The sequence below is a fragment of the Vespula vulgaris genome, chromosome 18 (genome assembly GCF_905475345.1).
Source record: "Vespula vulgaris chromosome 18, iyVesVulg1.1, whole genome shotgun sequence".
NCBI lineage: Eukaryota > Metazoa > Arthropoda > Insecta > Hymenoptera > Vespidae > Vespula > Vespula vulgaris.
Window position 1 is genome coordinate 287,650 of NC_066603.1, and position 21,611 is coordinate 309,260.

Consider the following 21,611-nt stretch of genomic DNA (forward strand, 5'->3'; position numbering starts at 1 on the left):
AGTAGAAATGTTGTTAAAATTTGTATTTAGAAATATTTTCCATATTTCTACAGTATTATATTATATTACTAACTAATATTTTGTCAAATAATATCTAATCTTTTTTCCAAATAATAACTTTATTATTAGAAGGCATACTAAAAATTTCTACAAGTTTAATATTGTTTTCTTCTGCCATTTTTTCTAATTCTCTCAATTCTCTGAGGCCCCAATCAGAATTCATTGATTTTAAAGATTTGTCAAATTGTATATTACTTTCTGGTGTGATAGTGCCGTCAATGGCGTAAGGACCGTATGTAAATAGAACACCATTAGATTTTAATAATTTTCCTGCATTTTTAAATAAACCGATTGAGCATTGATATGGTGCACAGTGCATCATATTAGCATTATATATATAATCTATACTTTTTTCAAAAAAAATACCATTACCCCACGTTTGATAATCGGTGGTAATATCTATTTTTAAAGGATCTTTTATATTGGAAAACCCATTAGCATGTGCGGCAATACTTTCTAATAATCCTGTTTCGTATTCCGAAGGATAAAATGTAACTTGTGGGAAATGAGGAGCAAAATGAGCAATGTGTTGTCCCGAACCCGAGGATATTTCCAGAAACTTCTGACTTGTACCTCGTTGTATATATCGTCGTAAAACTGATAAAATAGGATCCTTATTACGTTCTGCCGCTGGATATATCAGTTTTTTAGCAGCCATACTTGTGGACCTACTTTTTCATAAAATAACGTTTATAGTCCTACCATCATTTAGTAGTTGTAATTTATAATAGAGTAAACGAATAAACATTTTCTTAAATAAGGATCTTCCTCACCTGTGACTAGCAGCACAATGAATTATGTTCATAGCTGATGATTACATTGGTGCAAATATATATCAGAGATATTTAACAATCTGAAAAATTGAAGAACTTTATACAGGATAATAAAATATAAAAAAGAAGAAGGAATACATCTATAGATAATGAATTTATTTTTGTTTTTAATAGGATTTTTATGACTTATTACAATAAATTCTCCTACAATTTATTAATTTACTATATAATAACTATAAGTTTAATGAGTTTTTAATGATTTCTTTTGTCCAAGTTTCTTTTTGATTTAGAAACATGTTCTTGATTTTTCTTATTTTTTAGTGCATCTGGTATATATACTGAATGTCCTGTTTTCTTTAAATGTTCAAATAACTTGTTTTTACTAGGAAATTCAGCTCTGCAGGAAACACAAAAATGTGCTAAATCCTGAACATCAGCTATTTTATCCTTCTTATTTTTATATTTGTTGTCATTTTCTACTTTACTGCATATTTTCTTTGCTTCCTTTGCTTTATTATTCTTATTTTTTTCGCAAGAAATTTGTTCTTGTTTTATCACATTATCAGTACTTTCAAAAGTCATTTGTGTCTTTTTATTCTCAAGATCTTTTAAATCAGACTCATTAGTTTCACCACTGCAATTTTGTTCTTCTGCTTCTGCACATATTATCTTAGGTAATTCTTTATTGTTCATAGCAATTTTACTTAAGGCAACTTTCCTCTGCAGTTGCTTTTTACGTTGTTTTTTTGACAGCCATATGTATTCATTTATGCTGTTGTCCTCTTCATCACTATCATGTTCTAGATTTTGTATATTCCTTCTCTTCTTTTTCTTTTTCTTTTGTTTAGTCTGTACTACGATGTCCTCTTCATCTTGATCCGACATTAACTCATCCTCAGAAGTTATGTTTTCCTCTTCATTTTCTTTCTTTATCATTATTGGTTCATCAAACAATTGTGGACCAGTAGCCAGGGTAATATCTTCTGTATTAGATTTTTTTGCCCAAGCATTTGGAGGAGTTTGAGATTTTTCTTCTTCATCGGATATTAATTCACCTTCAGAAATCTCATGTTCATTATCATAGCTGGTAGTGTTACTTATGTTAGGATTTAATAAAAAATCAGGTAATTGTGAATCAGTTGCCAACTTTACTTCATCTCCTGGAGTATTATAAGAAGTTGTTATAGTGGACATAGACTCCGAGCTCACATCACTTTCGTCTGTATTTTCTTGAATATTTTGATCATCCTGTATCATAGATTGTCTCATGATAGCAACATTTTCTTTATGTTTTTTCGAATTCTCATGATTTCCAAAAGCTTTATGCGTTTTAAAAATTTTATTGCAGGCTACACAGTAAAGAGTGTTATCATCAATGTTATTTTCATTTTCTGAGTCTTTGTCAGAAGATAACTCCTCTCCAAATTCAGCAGCCAGATTTGCTTCAATATTTTTAAGTTCTGCTTCAACGTTTGAAAATTTGGACCAGTCCGATACAGTATGTTCTTTTAAATATTTTTGTCTTTCTAGTAATTGCATTCTTTTGTGCTCTTCTGTCTTTTTTAAATTTTCTTTGACACGTTCGGCAAGCAATGCAGCATGTGCTTGTACTCTTTTATCACGTTTTCTAATAAATGCAACCAAATTTCTAACTTGCTCATTTCTTTCTCGTTTTGCTTTATCGCGAATTTTTTTATTTTCTTTTTCAATAAGTCTAAGTACTTTCCTGTTAGGTGCTTGTCGAATATCATTGGAATCTAACCAAGCAAATGATTTTTTTGTATTGTAACTTTGCCAATAAGCATAAAATGGATGAACAACGTCTTCATAAGAACTTTGAGAATTTCCAAAATTAGGTACTTCTTCATTAGAATTACCTTCTGTAGCAAATGCAGTATCCTCTTCTATTAATTTCTCAAAAGCTGTTCTATAGACGGTATAAAAACCTTTTTCATCATCATTATAACCTTGGAAACAACTAGTTGAAAAATATTGAAATAAATCAATTGTATCATCTTTTTGGTCTTCTTTCATATTCCTCAAAATAGCTTCTCTATATCTATCATACCATGCACGTTCAAGAGGATCGCTTAATACCTCCCATGCTTGTTGAATTATTAGAAATTTTTCTTTAGCTTCTTCTGGTCTATCAAGATTTTTATCTGGATGCCATCTAAGTGCTAATTTTCTATAAGCTTTTTTTAGTTCATCATCGGTGACATTTGTTGGAACACCCAACACATCATAATGACACTTCATTTTAATATTAATATTTATAATATCACTGCGATTTCTTGAATTTAATAGTAATACTCGCAAGTAATATTATACTTGTGTTAATATTAATATATATATATTTGTTATATATTATTTCATAACGATTACTTTCTTAATTTTTTTCTTTTTTTTTTCTATTTTATTCTGACGTTAAGCATATATTTTATATTTTACATTTGACGTTACGCATATATTTTATAGATATAATCTTACCGAATACTAGCGAACAGCAGTCAATCGTCTTTAAGAATACAAGAGAAAATGAATTGACTTTTGAGTCCAAATATAACAACTACAAATCTGTATAATTCTTGCACTTTTATCTTTTCATGTACGTATATGACATTGCATGGTTGCGTTAATATTTACAGCTATATTAACGGCTACATTCAGATTATACGGTTAGAATTTTATAGCCATGAAGTTAGTTACAGATATGTCGAAGCACCAAATTATTGGAACGATTTTTAAAATTTATTTGGAATTTTAGTGCGTCATGTAATTAATCTTTAGCAAAAAAAAGTATTCAGAGGTTAATCGAAAAGGTTAAGAGTTATTTAAACCATTTGAATATTATTCAATATTATTATAAATAACTAAATCTACACTCCTGGCATTATTACTCTAGGGATCTTTTGACATAGAACAGCTGATTGTACGATTTACTTGAGTGACACAATCCTCACATCAAGATGGCCGCGATCGTGAAAGTACAGTAAGGAAGGAGCGATTTTCGGCATATAAAGCCAATTTTGACGTTTGAAGTAGTTGTCACTGTTAGTCGGTGTTTCTGGTAAATATTTCTGCATTTTTATATGTTTCATTTTGATAAATACATGCAAAAGGTCGCAACGATATCGAAAAACATGTCAAGATCATTAGGATTGTCAGTGACATCTTGCGAATATAATATAGCAGACGTCTTCGCTGGAATTGCTTTCGATAATTCTTTAAGATTATAAACGATTATTGTTTCAATGTAATATGACAGGAAATTCTTTTCCATATGTTTATTCGATTAGATTTATTTTTTTTAAATTAGACATATTAATATTGTCAATGCGAGTATGTTACGATTCCGATGAAAATACGTTATTGACTTGTCATTTATTTATCAGAGAGTTATCTTTTTTGTATTATATAGCCTATCTAGTTATAAATCATGTTTGTTCCCAGATTGTTTTTTTTTTATTTATTTATTTATTCTTTTTTTTTTGATAGAAATTTCAGATAGAACAATAGAAGCTTACTTTATTTGTTATTTTTAATTGTTCAACCATAAATGAAAATGATATAAAACTTAAAAATTTAGTAATTTTTTATTACTAGTAATTTTTATTTTAATAAAGTACTTTTTAAGTTTACATTAATTTGTACAAATTTAAATTAATTTTCAGATAGAACTTCAATATGACAGCAGGTACAAGTTTAGTAGTCCCTATAGTACTATGGGGTCGAATAGCACCAACTCATTGTATTTCTTGTGTTTATTTATCACGAGACCAAAAAACTTTAGTTACGGGATGTTATGATGGTCAGATATGTTTATGGCAAGTTGATCCCGAAACGCTAAAGGTGGTTATATTTTGTCTTTTTATAAAAAGCTTTATTTCATTTATCTTGAACTTTTTTTTCTGTTTTTTTTTCTAATTCTTTTTTTTTTGTTTTTTAGATGACACCACGATGTTTACTCGTCGGTCATACCGCTCCAATAATGTGCCTAAGTCGAGCTAGTGTTATCATGGAGCAAAACTATATTGTTAGTAGCAGTGAAAGTGGAGAGATGTGTACTTGGGATTTAGTTGATGGAAAATGTCGTGAAGCAGTAAAACTTAACAATGTCCATACGCAAATGTTGCCTTATGTCTCAGCTGGAGGAGAAGACGTTAGATTATTTTGTTCTGGGTATATAATAACTTCATTATATTTGTTTCTATATAAATATTTAACAAATTTATAATATTTTTTATCATATATGTATAGGTATTATCCAGAGGTTTTAGTAATGGACCCATTTAGTTTGGAAGTGCTATTCACACTAAGTTCTCGAGTGAATCCTGATTGGATTAGTGCTTTGCACGTTCTACGGCCGGCCAAACGGAAAGGTCGGTTCTACGTGCATACAAGTTAGTTACACTTCATCACACCTACGCTTATACCATACAATGCTATCTTATCTTCTACCAATCTTTTATCAATTTATATTATGCACATATTTATTTATTTTTACAAAAGAAAATAGAATAATGAAAAATGAAGCTGGTATTCTATATTGGTTTCATTTGTTTATACTGCTATGTTAATATTTATTATATTAGTTAGACATCTGAAAATTGAAAATTTATCAAATTGTGCATAGTACTTTTTGGTAACTCATAAGTATAATTTTGTAATGTTTCTCCACTGGTTCAGTCTTTTTGAGTTCATTTATCTCTTATATTTTTATCCTATTATATTGTTTTATAATGTGGAAAGATCAGTATAACAAATCTTCATATTATGGTAAAAAAAGAGGTATTAACCTATTATCTCTCTTTTATGGTTTACTATTGCATTTCAAATTATGCAATTAATTCAGAAAAGCTTTGTGCTTTGGGTATAATATATAGATTTGACTATGATAAAATTCCTTTTAATTTAGAATTTTTTAAGATGGCTAAATGTAAGGGTATTTCGCGACTTCTTTAATTCGTACATTATATAATCTAGTATTGGTAATATATATAATAGAGTTGGAATTTTAATATAAATTACATTGTTGCAGCATGTAAATGCGAGTGGATACAATCCAGTGCTAAAGCACTGATGTTCAACGCTATATCACTTCTGTCATCAATTACTTTTCTTAATATTATATTTTTCACAAATTATCTTTCTCTTTGCGTTACACTTTGTGCCATTGGTAGAAAATGAGTCAATATCACTAATCCTTGCACTATACATTAACACATACTATTCATGCTTCTTCTCATCGAACATGACATTCTACATTTTAGTCTATTGATAGTATACATTACATTTATACTGACATGCATTGACTTAATTTCTTATACTAATTTGGTATACTGTACCTATCGTAAGTATATACTAATAATATTTATTTTTTTATATAAAACTTATCTGTAAATATAGTTATTAAACTTAAGGGATTGTTGTTTTTGCTGAGATTAAATAAGCATGTCAATATCTTATTTTTTCTTTTTCTTTCTTTCTTTCTTTCTTTTTTTTTCTTGTAATATACTAACATTCTAAATTAAATAAGGAGCTCGTATTATTACGCACACAAAGTAAATAGATGGATTATTAAAAAATGCCCCCTACAGATATGTTAATTTTATTTCATTTGATTTATCAATCAAGTCTTTATTATTTAGATTTATTTTTGTATATATATATATATAAAACTGCATGATGGGTTTAGTTTTGGTACAGTCTATCTCTGTTTCTATGATATAAATAAAACTTTACTAGTAGAATGTAAATTTTCTATTTTATTGTATGCATGGAAATGCATGGGAAAAGTTTTTGATTATATAGCTAATAATGTTTATTTTCAAATTTTATTAAGAAAAACTTCAGTATAAAGTTATGATCAATTGTATAACTTATTAAGATTTTTATTGCTTAAAATGCTACAATACCTCTTAAGATTTAGTTAACGCGCAACACAGGCGCTTTAATTCATTTAAAGACGACGTTGTGTTGGCTCTGACAACGACGGGTACGGTCAAGGTGTGGACGCTTTTGGGACATGAAAATCGTAACAGCGAACCTCTTTACGAACATGAGAGCAAACAAATACGATGTTTAAATGCTCTTGCGATGACTTGCTGCCCGTACAACCAACGTACGGTTCTTATTGTATGCTCTAAGTATTGGCAGGTTGGTTGTAATTTTATTCCGAATTATAAATATATATATAGCTATAATATTATCTTATATTATTATATATTTTTTTTTTATAAATTTGAATTATATAATGTCAATTTTTATGTTTTTTTAGATATTCGATGCCGGCGATTTTTCGGTCCTATGTTCCATAACAGCGCCTCGGGGTGAACGTTGGATGGCTGGTGATTTTTTGGCTGCAGATCGTGTTATTCTCTGGAGTGATGAGGGTCATGGCTATCTTTATAAATTACCAGCTAAGTATGTTCGTGCAAAGAGCAAGTTTATTTGTTTTTTATTGCTTAGATTGAGATCTTGAAAAGCCCTATAAAAACTATTGGTGTTACCTATCTCCATAATCATATAAATATTTTGGTAATACAAAAATTTCTAATTTCTAATCTATTCCAGCCATCTAATTTTTTAATATCTCTCTTTTGCACCTTTTAATAAGTAATTGAAATAGTATAATATTTTATAGGGTATATGTTATATTAACAATAGTGTACTTAACATGATAAAACTAATATCCATTATTACATATATAAGTAATTAGAATGCTTGTCATTTGTATTAGTATGTTAATTCTTAATCTTATCTTTTGAATTTGTTTAAAAAAATCAGCTTTTCTTAATTTTTAAATTGGAGCTGGATATTGCTCTGTAGAAGCACCTGCTGGCAATGCACAAATTCAATATTTTTTTCTCCCAATTTTTTTCTTCCATTTGTCACACATAACAGCATATTAGATAGATAATTATTTAGTATCAAATAATAATTCTCAAAAGTTGATTTTAATTATTATGTGTTTAATATAATCTCATTGTATATTTTTTTTTATTTTTAGCATAAACATTACTAAAAATTAGTATTATTTATTTCACAATATCATCTAATATATTTACACATAATCATTTATCTTTTACTAAACGAAAAATTATTTCTGTTTCTTTTTCTAAGGAAGTCCTATGCTGCATTTTTCTTAAACATCATTAGATTTGTTTGATTATGTATAAATACTCTTATATTTAATTCTCACCTGTCACAAACATCACATGCCAATTAACACGATGATCTGTTTTACGGTGATGTGTCTTTTCTACATAACATACATCTACTGCACTCCATGGGTGGTCTGGTCTTCTAGCAAGCTGAAGGGCAAGGCTCTCAGCAGGTAACCTCCGTATAATCACTTTACAACGTCTGTTCTTTTATTATAGACCTATCTCCATTCTATCTTAATCTTACTGGTTTTTTGGTTTTTTTTTTTTTTTTATGATTATTATCATGGTTTTCCTTACATTCATCCCTTTACTTTTACTATCTCTCATTTATTTCCTTTATTTATATCTCTCAGATTTCCTTTGTGTTTTTTCTTCTTTCAAACCTTCTGCTGCTCAAAGACTCAAACTATTTTTTTTTGTCTCATTATGCATCTTCCATTTCATCATTATTCATTGATGAAGTATGATCAATTGGAAGTAATATAAATAAAAAAAGAAAAAATATATATATTGTCTTATAATTTAAATACAATTATATTTAGGTATATTGCCTATTATTTTATTGTACTTGTATTACAAGCAGCATTATAGGTTTATCATAATTAGTTATTTTACATATTAACTCATGTAATTTTTGTTAATCATCAATTAAGTGAATATTTTTTATAGATTTACTATATAAACTACTCATTTTTCTTACAATATTTCATTCACTGTATCACTATGTTTAATTTGCTTGAAACTGCTTTGTATGCACCACTAATGCACACTTTTTTATCAAATATAAAATATGACAAAAGTATATACATGTGGAAAGCAATGTTGTAAAAGTATATCTAATTTTTTAATGTTTAATAATAATAAGACATTACTTATGGAGATACTTATTAATGTTTTGAAAAGATATCTCAATATAATAAAAATGGTCATAAGTAATGTGTATATAAAATATATTTGTAATTTTTATTTTGTATTTTATGATCTCAGTAGCGTTGCAGATAACAAAAGTTTTCATACAGCTGGGACAGAGCATGATCAACCTTATCTTTATTGTATTCTGACTCAACCAGGAGATAAGGTAAAGAAAACGTTGAATTAGTTGTTAAATTGTTAATCACGTTTCTCATTTCACTATTTTTAATTCATATGTACGCTTTGTTTTTGTACTAGCCACTGTCTTGTCCACCTGCAATGAGACTAGTTACAGTTCAAAGGCAGAGTAAAACACTAAAGTATTTACTTCGCGGTGATAGCGAAGGTGTCGTCGTACTTTGGAAAGTACCTGAATTAACAGCACAACAATTGGCACAAATATGTCAGAATGATGGTTCCTCAACACCTACGTTATCGCCCACAGTTAAAACGAGTTTAACAGCTGCTTGGGAAGCAATGAAACCACCTCCTGTTGGTATCCTGGATCAATTGGATTCCGGAGATAAGAATGGTATTAAGTTGACTGCCAGTATATATCTACCACATCAAAGTCGTTTAGTTGTTGGCCGCGAGGATGGTAGTATTATTATCGTACCGGCCACACAAACAGTGATGTTACAATTGCTTCATGGCAATCATCAGCAATATGATGGTACAACATCCGTATTTTCTTTATGTATATGTTTTATGAATACGTAAATTCTTTTTTCATGAATTTTTTTAACAATTCACAGATTGGCCACCGCATCAGGTATTATTAGGTCATTCAGGACGAGTAAATTGTCTTTTGTATCCGCATGGAGCAGCACCACGTTACGATCGTGCACATCTTGTTTCTGGTTCCGTAGATTTTGCCGTGTGTCTTTGGGACTTGTATGCCGGTACATTGATTCATCGATTTTGCGTTCATGCCGGTGAAATTACACAATTGATGGTTCCTCCGGATAATTGTAGTGTATGTTAAGTTATTCCTTCATTTATAATTAAACGGTAGATCTCCTAATATTTTTCGTAATAAAAGTTATTCGTTGCAGCCTAGAATACAGAAATGTATTTGCAGCGTGGCATCCGATCATAGCGTGACTTTATTATCATTGGCGGAGAGAAAATGCGTTGTTCTGGCTTCTCGACATCTTTTCCCCGTAGTTACTATAAAGTGGAGACCGTTGGACGATTTTATGATAGTTGGATGTTCGGATGGTGCCGTATACGTGTGGCAAATGGAAACTGGCCATTTAGACAGAGTGTTACATGGTAAATATTTGTTACTTCAAACGTTGAAAACTCATCGAGGATTGTTTATAAAATATTTTATCAATTACTCTTCTCACTCTGTCATTCTGTAATATATCTAATATGGAATATATAAAGTCTTTTTCGTATTGCAGGTATAATCGCCGAGGAAGTACTGTTCGCGTGCGACGAGAATACTATGACAGCGGCTGGTGGAACTGCCGCAGGTGGTGAACTTGGATTAGCTAATCCAGCTGTACATTTCTTTAGGTAAATGAAATCTTGCAGCATGGATGGTGAGAACCTCATGTGAATTCGGCAATAGAACATTTGCAGAGTAATTTTATGCGTTATGATCAACGTTATTTCATTTCTGCAGAGGTTTAAGACATCGGAATCTATCGGCAATTAGGCATGCAACGCAAAGAGGTTTGCATCAATTGCAGCAACTTCATGGCGGCCATGGTACAGATCATGGGAGCCAAATAAAAGCCAAAGGATCACCGTTGATGATTCAAGGTTTTAGAAGCAATCCTAAGGATCCTGAAAGTCACATATTATTTTTTGATATCGAAGCATTAATAGGTATGTTCCCGACGTGTGTCGTAAATAATTCAACGAATGATTTGCTTCTAATGTTAATGCGTGATCATTTATTTAGTGCAATTATTGAGCGACGAGTATGGCACTATGTCACCAGGATCGTTAGAATCTCAAGGATTAATCTCGGCGTCCGAATATCAAAAGGTTGCTGCCCTCACTCAATCTGCGAGTCCAGACGCTCATAAAAAAATTGCAGGTATTTATTTATCAAGTCATTATGGAAGTTAAATCATTACGTAGATATGATATAAATCTTTTAATTGTTCTTGATCCTTAAATAAATGGAGGTATTTCACCTCGTGTATGTCTTTGTAGATTTTTTCGGTCGTGTCAAGGATAAGGCAGGTGACGTTGAACGAATTTTAAAGGAGAAGGACCGTCACGGTATCGTCCTTAATATTGTTTTTTTGTCTTTCAACTTGTGGTTTTGTTTATTCATTATGAAACATCCTTCTTTCGACACACATCCAAAAGATCGTTCTCACATTAGAAGTGTGCAAGAGAACAATGTTGCCGATAATGATCAGTATCTGAGACAGCTGTTAATATGCTGTAATTCTCAGTATTTTTCTTTTTTTTTTTTCCCCCTCTCTAATGGACTCTATGCGAAATTGTGCAATGCACATAATCGCTCGAGATTTGCATGTTGTATGAATGACTTTACGAATATTCTAGACTTCATTTTATTTCACTTAATAACGCTAATCTATATTACGAGACTTAAACAGTTCTTCGAACTTATGCAAACATATTCTTAGTTTCCATAAATATTTTGTTGAAGGGTGTTTGAAACATAAGATCAGATACAATTCATCGTAGTTAATAGATAATCCAAAGTAGGAGGTTCCTTCGATTATATCTTCGAAAATAATGCGTCTAAAGGAGTTTATTTCTATAGGTATATTGGCTAAGATGAAGGAAGGGGCGGAGAATGTGCACACTAAATTACAAGCTAAGGCAGAAAGTGTAGGCCTCAAGCCGTCCACTCTTGACGGCAAAGGTTAGCCAAAAAAAAGAACAAGGTGGCTTATGTCACTCATGTTACTGTGCATGGGTATTTCCGCCATTAGAGTTGACAATTTGCTTTCTATTTTTTGTATGTAGTGACAACGCATTTCTTGTTTTCACATAAAACAGGATTATCGAGTGTACTCGCTAACTTTCTAGCTAGCACGTGTGAGATATTATTTATATTTTATGCACGCATTTTTCAATTGTTAGCAGAGCTCATGGTAAGTTACTAAATTATATGGAAAATGACAATATAGAATGCAGATTACTTTACATGTGTAATAGTTGTCACAATTAGAGCTTCTTACTATTTGCTTATTACAAATGAAAGACATTAATATTGTTTAATCATATTTTGATCGATCCATAGCCATTTGTGTATGCGTACAATTTAAACTAATCATTTATACATATAAAGTGACGAGCAACATTCGAACTGTTGTACAAGTGCATTATCATAGCTTCTCAATTGTATTTTTTTTCTTATGTTAATGTTATGTAGTTATACTATACTACGTTAGTAAGAGATTATTTATTTTGTGCTTTCCAGCATTGAAAGATATTAGGATTATTTCTTCATGTATTTTTTCAATCTCTAAAGTAATATTTTTTACAGTGAAAATTGATATGCCTTAAATTGGCACGGTATGGGCGATCACTTAACGTAGCACGCATTCATCGCGTCGACGCACATTTGTGTATATTTTCTAGAGTGGTATTTAAATTGTAATTTATAATAGATTCTCTTATGTTTCATAGGTGACAATTGGAACAGTAATGATATCGCGAAAAACAATCTCAAAAGAAACGGTGCATTCAGTGAGCCAAACGCAACGATGGAAGTTGCTCAGTTACTTCTAAGTCTTTTACATGCATGGGGAATGGATCCAGACTTGGATCGAGTTTGTGAAGGAAAATTGGGCTTGTTAAGACCTATGGTACCAGTTTCATTCGGGGTGCTGTCTAAAGGAGGTATGAAAGCATTATGCTATGAATTATATGAATAGAAATATGTGTGATCTTAATCGAACGATGTTTTTCATAGGCTATATGTCATTATTACTTCCGACTTGGCAAACTCAATTGGAACCTGCCGGTGAACCTGCAACACAATTGGAACAAAGATTACCCGTTGAATTAGTAAGGCAAGAGAGACTTACTAGGGCCTTTACAGCGAGAGCTCATTGGGAATTATCAACAACTATAACAAGTAATCATTTATTGGCTGTAGTAGCGTTAGCCAATACTTTAATGTCCATGAATAATGCAACCTTCGTACCTGAACAGGAACGAAATCGAAAAATGCACAGGTAAAATTTGATTAGTCAAAATATAAGAAAGAAAATATAGTATCTAGAAAATGATTTAGAAAATTAATGATACTTTCAACTTTGCATAGACCTGGTAACAGAGCAACTGTCAATTGGAATAAAGCAGAAGAGGAAAGCGAAGAAATTTATACTGTCCAGCAGGCACAAATCAAACAGGGTTGGTCTCTTTTAGCTACTTTACATTGTGTACTTTTACCAGATAAGGTAACTGTACAAGGTGGAGCAAAAACATTTAAGCGGCCGCAAGTAGAAATGATGGCACGCAGATGGCAACATCAGTGTTTAGAGGTTCGTGTATCAATTTCGTTTACTAGACTTTTGGAATGATTTATTTAATCGTGTTTTTAGATACGAGAAGCGGCTCAAGCTTTGCTACTGGCTGAATTAGGTAGAATGGGTCCAAAAGGTAGAAAAGCTCTCGTCGACAGTTGGTCACAGTATTTGCCAATGTATAGTACTCAGGAACCTATTGCACCACAAATTCAAAACCAAACTCCACCGACGTCGGGTAGCCCGGTTCCAATGAACGAGACTCAAGGAGATGACGAGGATGAAGAAGAAGAGCTGGCCGAAGGTGTGCGAATATTTATAAATCTATCATTTTTCTTTCTGATCCAATTATCACGATGTTAATGTTATTGCAATAACTTCAGAAGTAAGCGTAGCTAGGAAGCCATCGAGCGTAGCGGAATTAAAACGTAAACAGACCACTGCGGTGGTATTATTGGGCGTAATTGGTGCCGAATTCGGGCAAGATGTCACTACGACTAACCAAAGAAGAGATAGCGAACAAAGGCGGAAAAGTTCGATCGTGGAAGGTTTTGGTATCGGAAATAACAATCTCGCTAGACACACCAGTATGGCTTTGACGCATCTGTTACACGCACCGCATTCTCCTAAATTACCATTGCACACACCTCTACGAAGAGCTGCCATCGACCTCATTGGTAGAGGTTTTACCGTATGGGAACCTTATCTAGATGTATCCAAGGTGAGATCGTTTTAAAATAAAAGATACTGTTTTCTTTAGTTTACATTTATATGAAGACATTACAATTCAATTGTCATTCTATTAATCTTTTATACAGGTACTTTTAGGGCTTCTTGAGATGTGTTGCGATGCAGATAAGTTGGTACCAAGTATGACGTACGGTCTTCCGCTCACTCCTCAAGCTGATACATGTCGCACGGCGCGTCACGCTTTAACCTTAATAGCTACAGCTAGACCGGCAGCGTTCATTACGACGATGGCACGAGAAGTAGCCAGATTTAACACGGTGCAGCAAAATGCACAAACTTTGAACGTCAATGTTGGGGCAAGCGTGTTGACTAGGGCAAAGCCCGAGATACTCAGAATAGTGGAACAGTTAATTGACAAGATGCAAAGCGAAATGAGTGATCTTTTGGTCGAAGTATGATCGATTTCATTTTATCTTTAGTATCAAACGTGGATCGCAGTAATCTTCCGTAGATATTAAATTTCATGTATTTTCAGGTCATGGATATAATATTACATTGTTTAGATCCTGGTCACTTGAAAGCAAAGCCATTGTCCGAAGTATTCCCTGCTGTTTGCAGATTCAATCAAGTTCGTATGCGTTCTTGAATTTAGTAGAAAAAAGAGTTCACTTTTGAAATCTAATTCCGTATATTTCAGGTCAGTCATTGTACAGCGACGCGCAGGATAGCAGTAGGCGGCCGGGGTGGACAGTTGGCGCTTTACGAACTTCGGGGTAACGTCAAATGTCAGACGGTACCCGCTCATCAAGGTCCTGTAACCGCATTAGCATTTTCACCGGAGGGCAAATTTTTAGTTAGCTATTCCTGTTCTGAAAATAAGCTTTGCTTCTGGCAAGTAAGTAAATGAATATAAAATATTTTATATGGTATTTGTTACAATAAGCACATAAATAAGTAGAAATGTTAAAAAGAAAATGTTTTTTTTTTTTCTTTTATTTTTTTAGCAAACAAGCAGTGGTATGTTCGGTCTGGGTAATTCACAAATTCGATGCGTCAAATCGTACAGTACTGCGCCCATCAACGACGTAACGCGACTGAATCCTATGCGTTTAGCTCGACTCGTATGGATAAACAATCGTACGGTCACATTGATGTTAGCCGATGGTTCCGAGACTCGTTTCAACGTCTAAAACTAAATTTAGAAGATTTATTCTCCATTCAGTCGTTGTCGTCGACGTCGTCGTCGTCTTCATCGTCGGACAAGCATAAAATAGTAACGTGGAGTTTGATTAACGATCTGTAGAAACAGAGAGATTAAAAAGAGTGCCACCGCGGTCGTAAATGCGCTTGTTGGTACTTAATAGATCTAACTATTATTCAGATTTAACGAACGATACGACATATGAGAGAAATGAACGTTTATCTCATAGCAGCAGGATGCGTTATCGTGATAGATTTCTTGAAAATGCGTAAGATATCGACGATTTTGTTCCTTTACAACTTATTCAAGGTATTGTCTTTTTTCGTTGATGTTTCGCTCGATCTTAATTTGGTGCTCTGTTCGATGAATCGTATACGTGTATGTACAAACGCCCAGATTTTTGGGCTTTTTGAAGGAATAGAGAAAACAACCCACCTTCGAAAACTAAATACGCTTCATAAAAGTATAGTTTATTATATCAATAGTAGCGTAATCGTACGTTTCTTTACATCACACACGTAGTCTTTTATGTAGATAAAAACTCGATCATTTACAGTGTCAGAATAACAGCGGACGTGTAGCATACAGACGATTGGAGCGTCCTTTAATACCGAAGCGCCTATATACGTCGTATATTCTCAGATCAGAAACAAATGAAAACGGTAATATCGTTACCACACGCGTGTATATAATGCATACCAAAAACTACCGCCAAGGGTTTGTATATACACTAGTGCCGAGAGATTTGTACGAAGTCGTAGATCGAAGCCTTTAGCTTCTAATAAGTCGCTTTTAGTTTATTATTTGATTTTTGCGGCTCTTACACGGTTTATTCGATGCTGTACGAAAGAAATAGGCTGTATGTTATTTTTCCGAACTGTTTGTTAAATTCTTTACTGAATTTTGACAGATGTAAACTGTTCGATCGTGCATTCCTTGGTATAAAAGTGGTCAGACAAGAGTAGGCCAAAATCGTTGAAAAGTATTTTATAAGAAAACGCTTTCTTTATGATCACTTATTACATATACACAATTAATTTGATTTTACGGTACTAAGACTTTAGAAAGGAGAAGTAGTATTCGTTTCTTGTTGTTGTTGTTGTTGTTGTATGCATGTTTAGAAAACTACGGCTATCGTTTCTTTCTCGTTTTCTTTCAACTTGTAAACGTTTTTTCTTTTCCATTCATGATAAAACACACCGCATATTTTGCGTATAGAGTATGGCAAAAATTATATATATTTACATAGCGTAATTTATTATTGTTATCGTCTCGTGCGAATTGTTTGCACCCTTTGTGCGCCAAAACAAGTACATCTAAGGACACGCACGTTCTACGAACGTAGATCATGTACGTAACTCTCCGATAGTAATAGAGTAACTATTTCCGTCAATAGCAACGATAGCAACGTGCTCTCTTTTATCTCAGACGGCCGTTATTATCGTTGTCTTTTTTACAATCAATAATTGGTATTGCACAAAGTATGCTGGACTCTGAACGATTCCTTCGACAAATAGTACGTGCGTGTAATTTATTTATAATAATAATAATAAGAAGAAGAATAAATAACAGTAACGTGGATGAAGTTTGTCAAACGCTAAAGCATTATACTATAAATTGTATTCTTGCTACAGCCGTTTTTTGCTGCGGATATGTCGTCGTGTCGGTAAAAGGAAATTATAATTTTGAGAAGACGGTATCGAACTTCGATCGCGCATCGGCGATGAGATTAAGGCTTCGTATGTGCAAACAAAAGGAAGACAAAACAAAAAAGGAAAGAAACATTCGTTTTCGCAGTTCGAACAAGTATTTCTCCTTTGATCGATCATTCGTCGAACGCATTTGTAATCGATGCGATAGGTATGCAAGCAATTAGAAAGGACGAAAGTATTTTGGTTGAGAAAGGACCGATCGCAAACTAAGAAATATCATTCGATCGTGATCGATCGACTAATCGAGTCGTCTCCTTCTTCGAGGGAACCTTAAAGCTCTCATCGACGAGGATCCAACGCGAGTAGCGAGTAGTATTCGTTTCACGCAGGCGTGTAGACGATCGGTACTCGTGTTCGTAATAGCGGAACAGAGATTGTATTTTCTGCAACGACGTCGAAGAATAAAACAATCGATTCGTTTCGAGAGAGCCTTTATAATAATAATAATAATAATATAATAATAATAATAATAATAATAATCGCGCGCTATTAGACGCGTGCGATCGTTCCGACGGAACGACTGTGTATATAAGCAAGAAAAGAAAAAAAACAGAAACACCGAGATCAACCTACGCCTAACTGTATCTATGTAATTATTTATGTGTATATTATACTTTATCGTATATCATCGTGCGCGTGAACGCATTCGACTCGTTTCGCGAGAACGATCGTCTTTTCGATCCTCTTCGATCTTCGACGTCTGTGTAGCGTAAAAGTGGGAGAAAATTAACTGCAACAATTGTTAATCGTTATGCAATTATTGAATGTATTTAAGTGTATGTAAATCCAAACATAATGCGTTGAAATTGCGATAATATATGCGCTGTAATAACGACGTCTATCATTTTTTCGCGCGCAGACTCCTGATTGGTTGCTTTTCGAACATCGTATTACGTAAGTACACCGACAGGCGGCGCTAAGGTACCGCCGAATTCCAATCAAAATGGCGGCAAATGACGGCGCGCAATTCAAGAATACGACGAATTCGCTATCGTTAGCCGCGTCCTTTGCATCTTTCCCAAGATCCTGTAAGTAACAACATCGTTTTATTGTTTACGCTCTATCGTTACAGCGTTATATCACGTACTAACGCGATTAGGCTCGCGACGGCAATTGAAAGAGGAAACGTTCGCGGTTGGTAGCAGCGAGGGTGGGTGGGTGCAGTCGAGGAACGGTCGAGTCAAAGAGGAGAGAAGAAACGAAAAGAGAAAAAAGAAGAGGAGAGGATGGAAGAGGAGAGGAGAGGCGAGGAAAGTCCAAGGGCACGTATAGCTTACGTACTTGGGCTCCATTATGAGGTGAAGGCATGTCGAAATTATCATACATATTGGTTAGCTTGATGCCGACACGATGATACGCTCGAAGGTTCCGAAACGCCCGATTATTTAAACAAACGCGTACGATAGGATCACGGTAGAGGGTCACACCCACCTACATCGCGACGCGGCCCATCCGGAGCGGAATTTTTTGTCGAGATCGAAGGAGAGGCGAGAGATTTCGAGCGTGTGGCATCGACTCGAAAATTTACTTTTCAAATCTTAACCTAATCTTCTCGAGGGACGGAGCAACCGATCTCGTCAGGCCGCTGTTCGAATTAACCTAACTTTTTCGAAACGAGTAACACGAGGATCCCGTAGGGACGACGATCCCGTAGGGACGGCGACGAGTAAATCGTTGAAACTCACCCTTGACGCGCCCTTCCTGTGACGCACGAAACCGAAAATTAAATGTCTCGTACGACGATATTACCGCGACGAGAAGCACGCTTTGCTCTCATACATGAATAATAGACGAACCGAGAAGGATAGAAAGCATTCTCCCTCGGAAAGCTTTCCTTTCGTCGCCGCCTCCTTTCCGCATCTTTAACCACGTCGACATTCGTGCGCCCTTTCGAATATCGTAATCGAGCCTCAATAATTAATTCATTAGGACGAATCGTCATCATCGGCTTCTCGCGACGACGCGTTTCGCTCCGCGGGGTACGCACGTTGAAAATTGCGACCCGTCTAATCGTCTAATCGTCTAATCGTCTGATCGTTTAGCTGCGTCCTCGTATCCCGCAATTCCCACGGAAATTAAAGTAAAGGAGATCCTAAGAAGAAAGGGACGGAATAAAAGCGTTGAAAGAAATCGCGGAAATTCGGGATATCGTCGAGACGACGAAATTGGACGGATGATCGGTAAAGGGAGGAGGGAACAGGGGGAAGGGAGGATACATTCCGTTTGGCGCTACAGTACCGTCTTGATATGCAGACGGCGTATCGCTCGTCGCAGCGGTCGTGGCGGTCGAACCGACCAAAGACTCCTCGGTTGTACTCGCTTACGAAATGATACACGAAACACGAGATGGTCTAGCGGAATAAACGCGATCGCCTACCGCTTACAAGATCGACTCGTAATCGAATTGTCGCGCCATTTGTTATTCCTCGTCGATCCTTGCTCCGAACGAAAGCACCGTGAACGACGACCAACGAAAGCCATTGACTCCGATCTCTATCGAGCTCTAAAATCGAGAACCATCTCGATATCGTACGTTCGCGTTAAGACTGATACCAACGAAAGTAAGTGTTTCTTTTCGAACGTAAGACATGCCCGACCGATTGTGAAATCATTACGAAAGTGGTCTGACAAACGGCGCATTATTCGTTCGATTCGTCTCGAGTTTTGAGTCAAATCGCTTTCATAATTATCGTTACAATGGTCGAATCCGGCAACACGAGTATCACTAATCGCTTCTCCATTCGCACACGATCACGATCCCTTTCCGAGGATCTTCCGTGTCGTCGTTCGAAGCGAGTTCTCGATTTTCGCCCGGTCATCGAGTCTCATTTAGAGAGCGAAAGAGGGGCGATCCCAGTTAAAGAGCAAAACCAAGATCGACTGGCCGAGCCTCGAACTCGACGCCCACTCAATACCGCGATCCGATCTAGGTACGAGTCGAACCACGAACCGATCTCTCTCTCTCTTTCTCTCGCTAGTCGAGAGCCTTTCTATCCAGCATCCCTATCGTACCGATCGCTGTCTTTCGAATAACGCTTTACACGCGAGCCAAATCGTTTCGTGTAGGTACACTGATATCTTCGTGAGAAGAACTCGATCATTGATATTTTCTTCCTTTTTTTCGTTGGATCGTGATAAGGAAGAAAAAAGAAACGATGTAATTTTCTAAGTAAAGGAATTTCTTCAACGACGGGAGATAGATCGTTCCGTAGGAACCCCGTTTACGATACAACGCGATTCCCTTTCCCGATTTCTTCTCTTTGAAGGAAAGAACGTTGGAAACTATATGGACTTAGAAATAGGAGAAAACGTGCGATGCTGACTCGAAGGCGAACTCTCGCGTCTCCACCCACGCGGTCCCCGTTTACAGCTGCAGGCGAATCGACCGGACTGGACCCTCTTTCCTTCTTTTCCAACTCGTCCTCTTTCTTTCTTCCTTCCTTCTTTGCTCCTGGACCGCGCTCATCGGCTGCTTCCACGGTGGGTCGATTTTTCGGTCGTAGAAACGATAAAAAACAGTCCAGTCAGCAGGGCGTGTACCATCGATGGCACGGCAAGGGTTTCCTTCATTTACTCTACGATCGCTTCCGTTGCTTTCCTCCTTTCTTCCAACGTTTCGATAATCGTATCGTTTCCTTCGAACGAATCCAAATAATCGACAACTCCTCGGAGTTTGCGACTTTCGTCACCGATGTAAATTTGTCCAACCGTTCGTATCATCTCTCCTATCGTCCCATTCTCCAAGTTTACCAGACCTCTCGAAAGGATCTAGAGACCTTTATTGCGGATCGTGCCCTGCTCCAAAGGGTTAATCCGATCAACGCTTACGACGCAACTTTCGACGAATCAAAGTCCATAGAAAATTCTGCGAGCTGTGCGTCTTCTAGTTGGCCGTGCGCTACCATGAAGGGGAGGTTCCTTTGCGACCTTTGCGAATCCTCGCCTCCTTCGCTCCGATATCGTAATTCTCTCATCGACCTCGGAAACTCGTCGCGGATGACGACTTTGAAATGTTCTGGAGTAGCTATTTTGCAAACGAGAGATTGGACAACGCGTCTTCTTCGAGGCGAAATATAAAATCGTCGATTACCGATTAATCGAGGAAGAAAAAGAGAGAGAGACTCCTCTTTGAAAAGTTCTTTAACAAGTTCTTCGAATTTGAGTCGATTTCACTCGGGGTGGAGAGGAAAGGGGTGAGAAGGTGAACGAGGGAAGAGGGGCTGCGCCGAAGAGGTTGCTTGCTGGTTCGTTGCCGGTAGCCGAGATATCAGTATCAACGCGGTGTAATCAGCGAACCACGCCCATTGGCACGATGCTCGCTCCGTTCCGCCCACTACGGCAATTACACCCTCGAGTCACCCACTGGAGGGGAACATTAAACTCTCCTCGCCTCCCCGCTCCCGTCCTCTTCTCGACTCTTCCCGTCTCGCTCTTTTCTACTTTAGAAATATCCCTTTTCTCCCTTTCCTCTCATCTTTCTTGTTCTTTTCACGTCCGTTGCCAAAGACAGATCTTCGGGTGAATCGTCCGCGCATTAGATGCACTTCCGGATGCATCCTCCGATTCTTTGCAAAAAACGATCAGATTTATCGCGATAAGAATCCATGTAATTTCTTTTAATCGAT

General features: G+C 35.5%; 3 protein-coding genes across 14 annotated transcripts; 1 reads left to right on the forward strand and 2 right to left on the reverse strand.

The window, feature by feature from the left end:
* Positions 1-8: 8 nt before the first annotated feature.
* On the reverse strand, positions 9-3,543 carry LOC127070323 (methyltransferase-like 26). 3 transcript variants are annotated; one of them, XM_051008130.1, is made up of 4 exons: positions 3,324-3,543; positions 834-913; positions 433-731; positions 9-330 (listed from the first exon to the last, which is right to left on the reverse strand). In XM_051008130.1, the coding sequence occupies exons 2-4, from the start codon at positions 863-865 to the stop codon at positions 95-97; spliced, it is 567 nt and encodes a 188-aa protein (XP_050864087.1). In that variant the 5' UTR covers positions 866-913; positions 3,324-3,543; the 3' UTR covers positions 9-94. The 3 variants fall into 3 exon arrangements, with proteins under 3 accessions (XP_050864087.1, XP_050864086.1, XP_050864085.1); XM_051008129.1 differs by having other exon boundaries at positions 9-728; XM_051008128.1 differs by having other exon boundaries at positions 9-731.
* LOC127070302 (dnaJ homolog subfamily C member 21) lies at positions 969-3,325 on the reverse strand. The gene has a single exon (XM_051008056.1). It carries the CDS (start codon positions 3,090-3,092, stop codon positions 1,086-1,088), a length of 2,007 nt encoding a protein of 668 aa, XP_050864013.1. The 5' UTR covers positions 3,093-3,325; the 3' UTR covers positions 969-1,085.
* LOC127070290 (WD repeat-containing protein 7) lies at positions 3,526-17,821 on the forward strand. 10 transcript variants are annotated; one of them, XM_051008028.1, is made up of 26 exons: positions 3,526-3,655; positions 3,739-3,903; positions 4,508-4,685; positions 4,783-5,015; positions 5,094-5,236; positions 6,802-6,992; positions 7,114-7,259; positions 8,146-8,172; positions 8,990-9,080; positions 9,173-9,587; positions 9,670-9,890; positions 9,970-10,189; positions 10,324-10,438; positions 10,548-10,753; positions 10,830-10,967; positions 11,087-11,155; positions 11,670-11,771; positions 12,542-12,754; positions 12,828-13,092; positions 13,182-13,401; positions 13,462-13,687; positions 13,767-14,104; positions 14,202-14,525; positions 14,609-14,701; positions 14,771-14,968; positions 15,078-17,821. In XM_051008028.1, exons 3-26 carry the CDS (start codon positions 4,521-4,523, stop codon positions 15,261-15,263), a joined length of 4,545 nt encoding a protein of 1,514 aa, XP_050863985.1. In that variant the 5' UTR covers positions 3,526-3,655; positions 3,739-3,903; positions 4,508-4,520; the 3' UTR covers positions 15,264-17,821. The 10 variants fall into 10 exon arrangements, with proteins under 10 accessions (XP_050863985.1, XP_050863987.1, XP_050863986.1 ...); XM_051008030.1 differs by having other exon boundaries at positions 13,770-14,104; XM_051008029.1 differs by having other exon boundaries at positions 8,993-9,080.
* Positions 17,822-21,611: the final 3,790 nt, after the last annotated feature.

Bases quoted from the DNA above. Each gene is read 5' to 3' on its own strand.
- LOC127070323 (XM_051008128.1), bottom strand. From the start codon at position 865: ATGAACATAATTCATTGTGCTGCTAGTCACAG. The intron at 732-833 runs GTGAGGAAGATC...TTTATGAAAAAG, and splicing joins CATTGTGCTGCTAGTCACAG to TAGGTCCACAAGTATGGCTG.
- LOC127070302 (XM_051008056.1), bottom strand. From the start codon at position 3,092: ATGAAGTGTCATTATGATGTGTTGGGTGTTCCAACAAATGTCACCGAT.
- LOC127070290 (XM_051008028.1), top strand. From the start codon at position 4,521: ATGACAGCAGGTACAAGTTTAGTAGTCCCTATAGTACTATGGGGTCGA. The intron at 9,081-9,172 runs GTAAAGAAAACG...TTTTTGTACTAG, and splicing joins TGACTCAACCAGGAGATAAG to CCACTGTCTTGTCCACCTGC. The intron at 11,772-12,541 runs GTTAGCCAAAAA...TATGTTTCATAG, and splicing joins GTCCACTCTTGACGGCAAAG to GTGACAATTGGAACAGTAAT.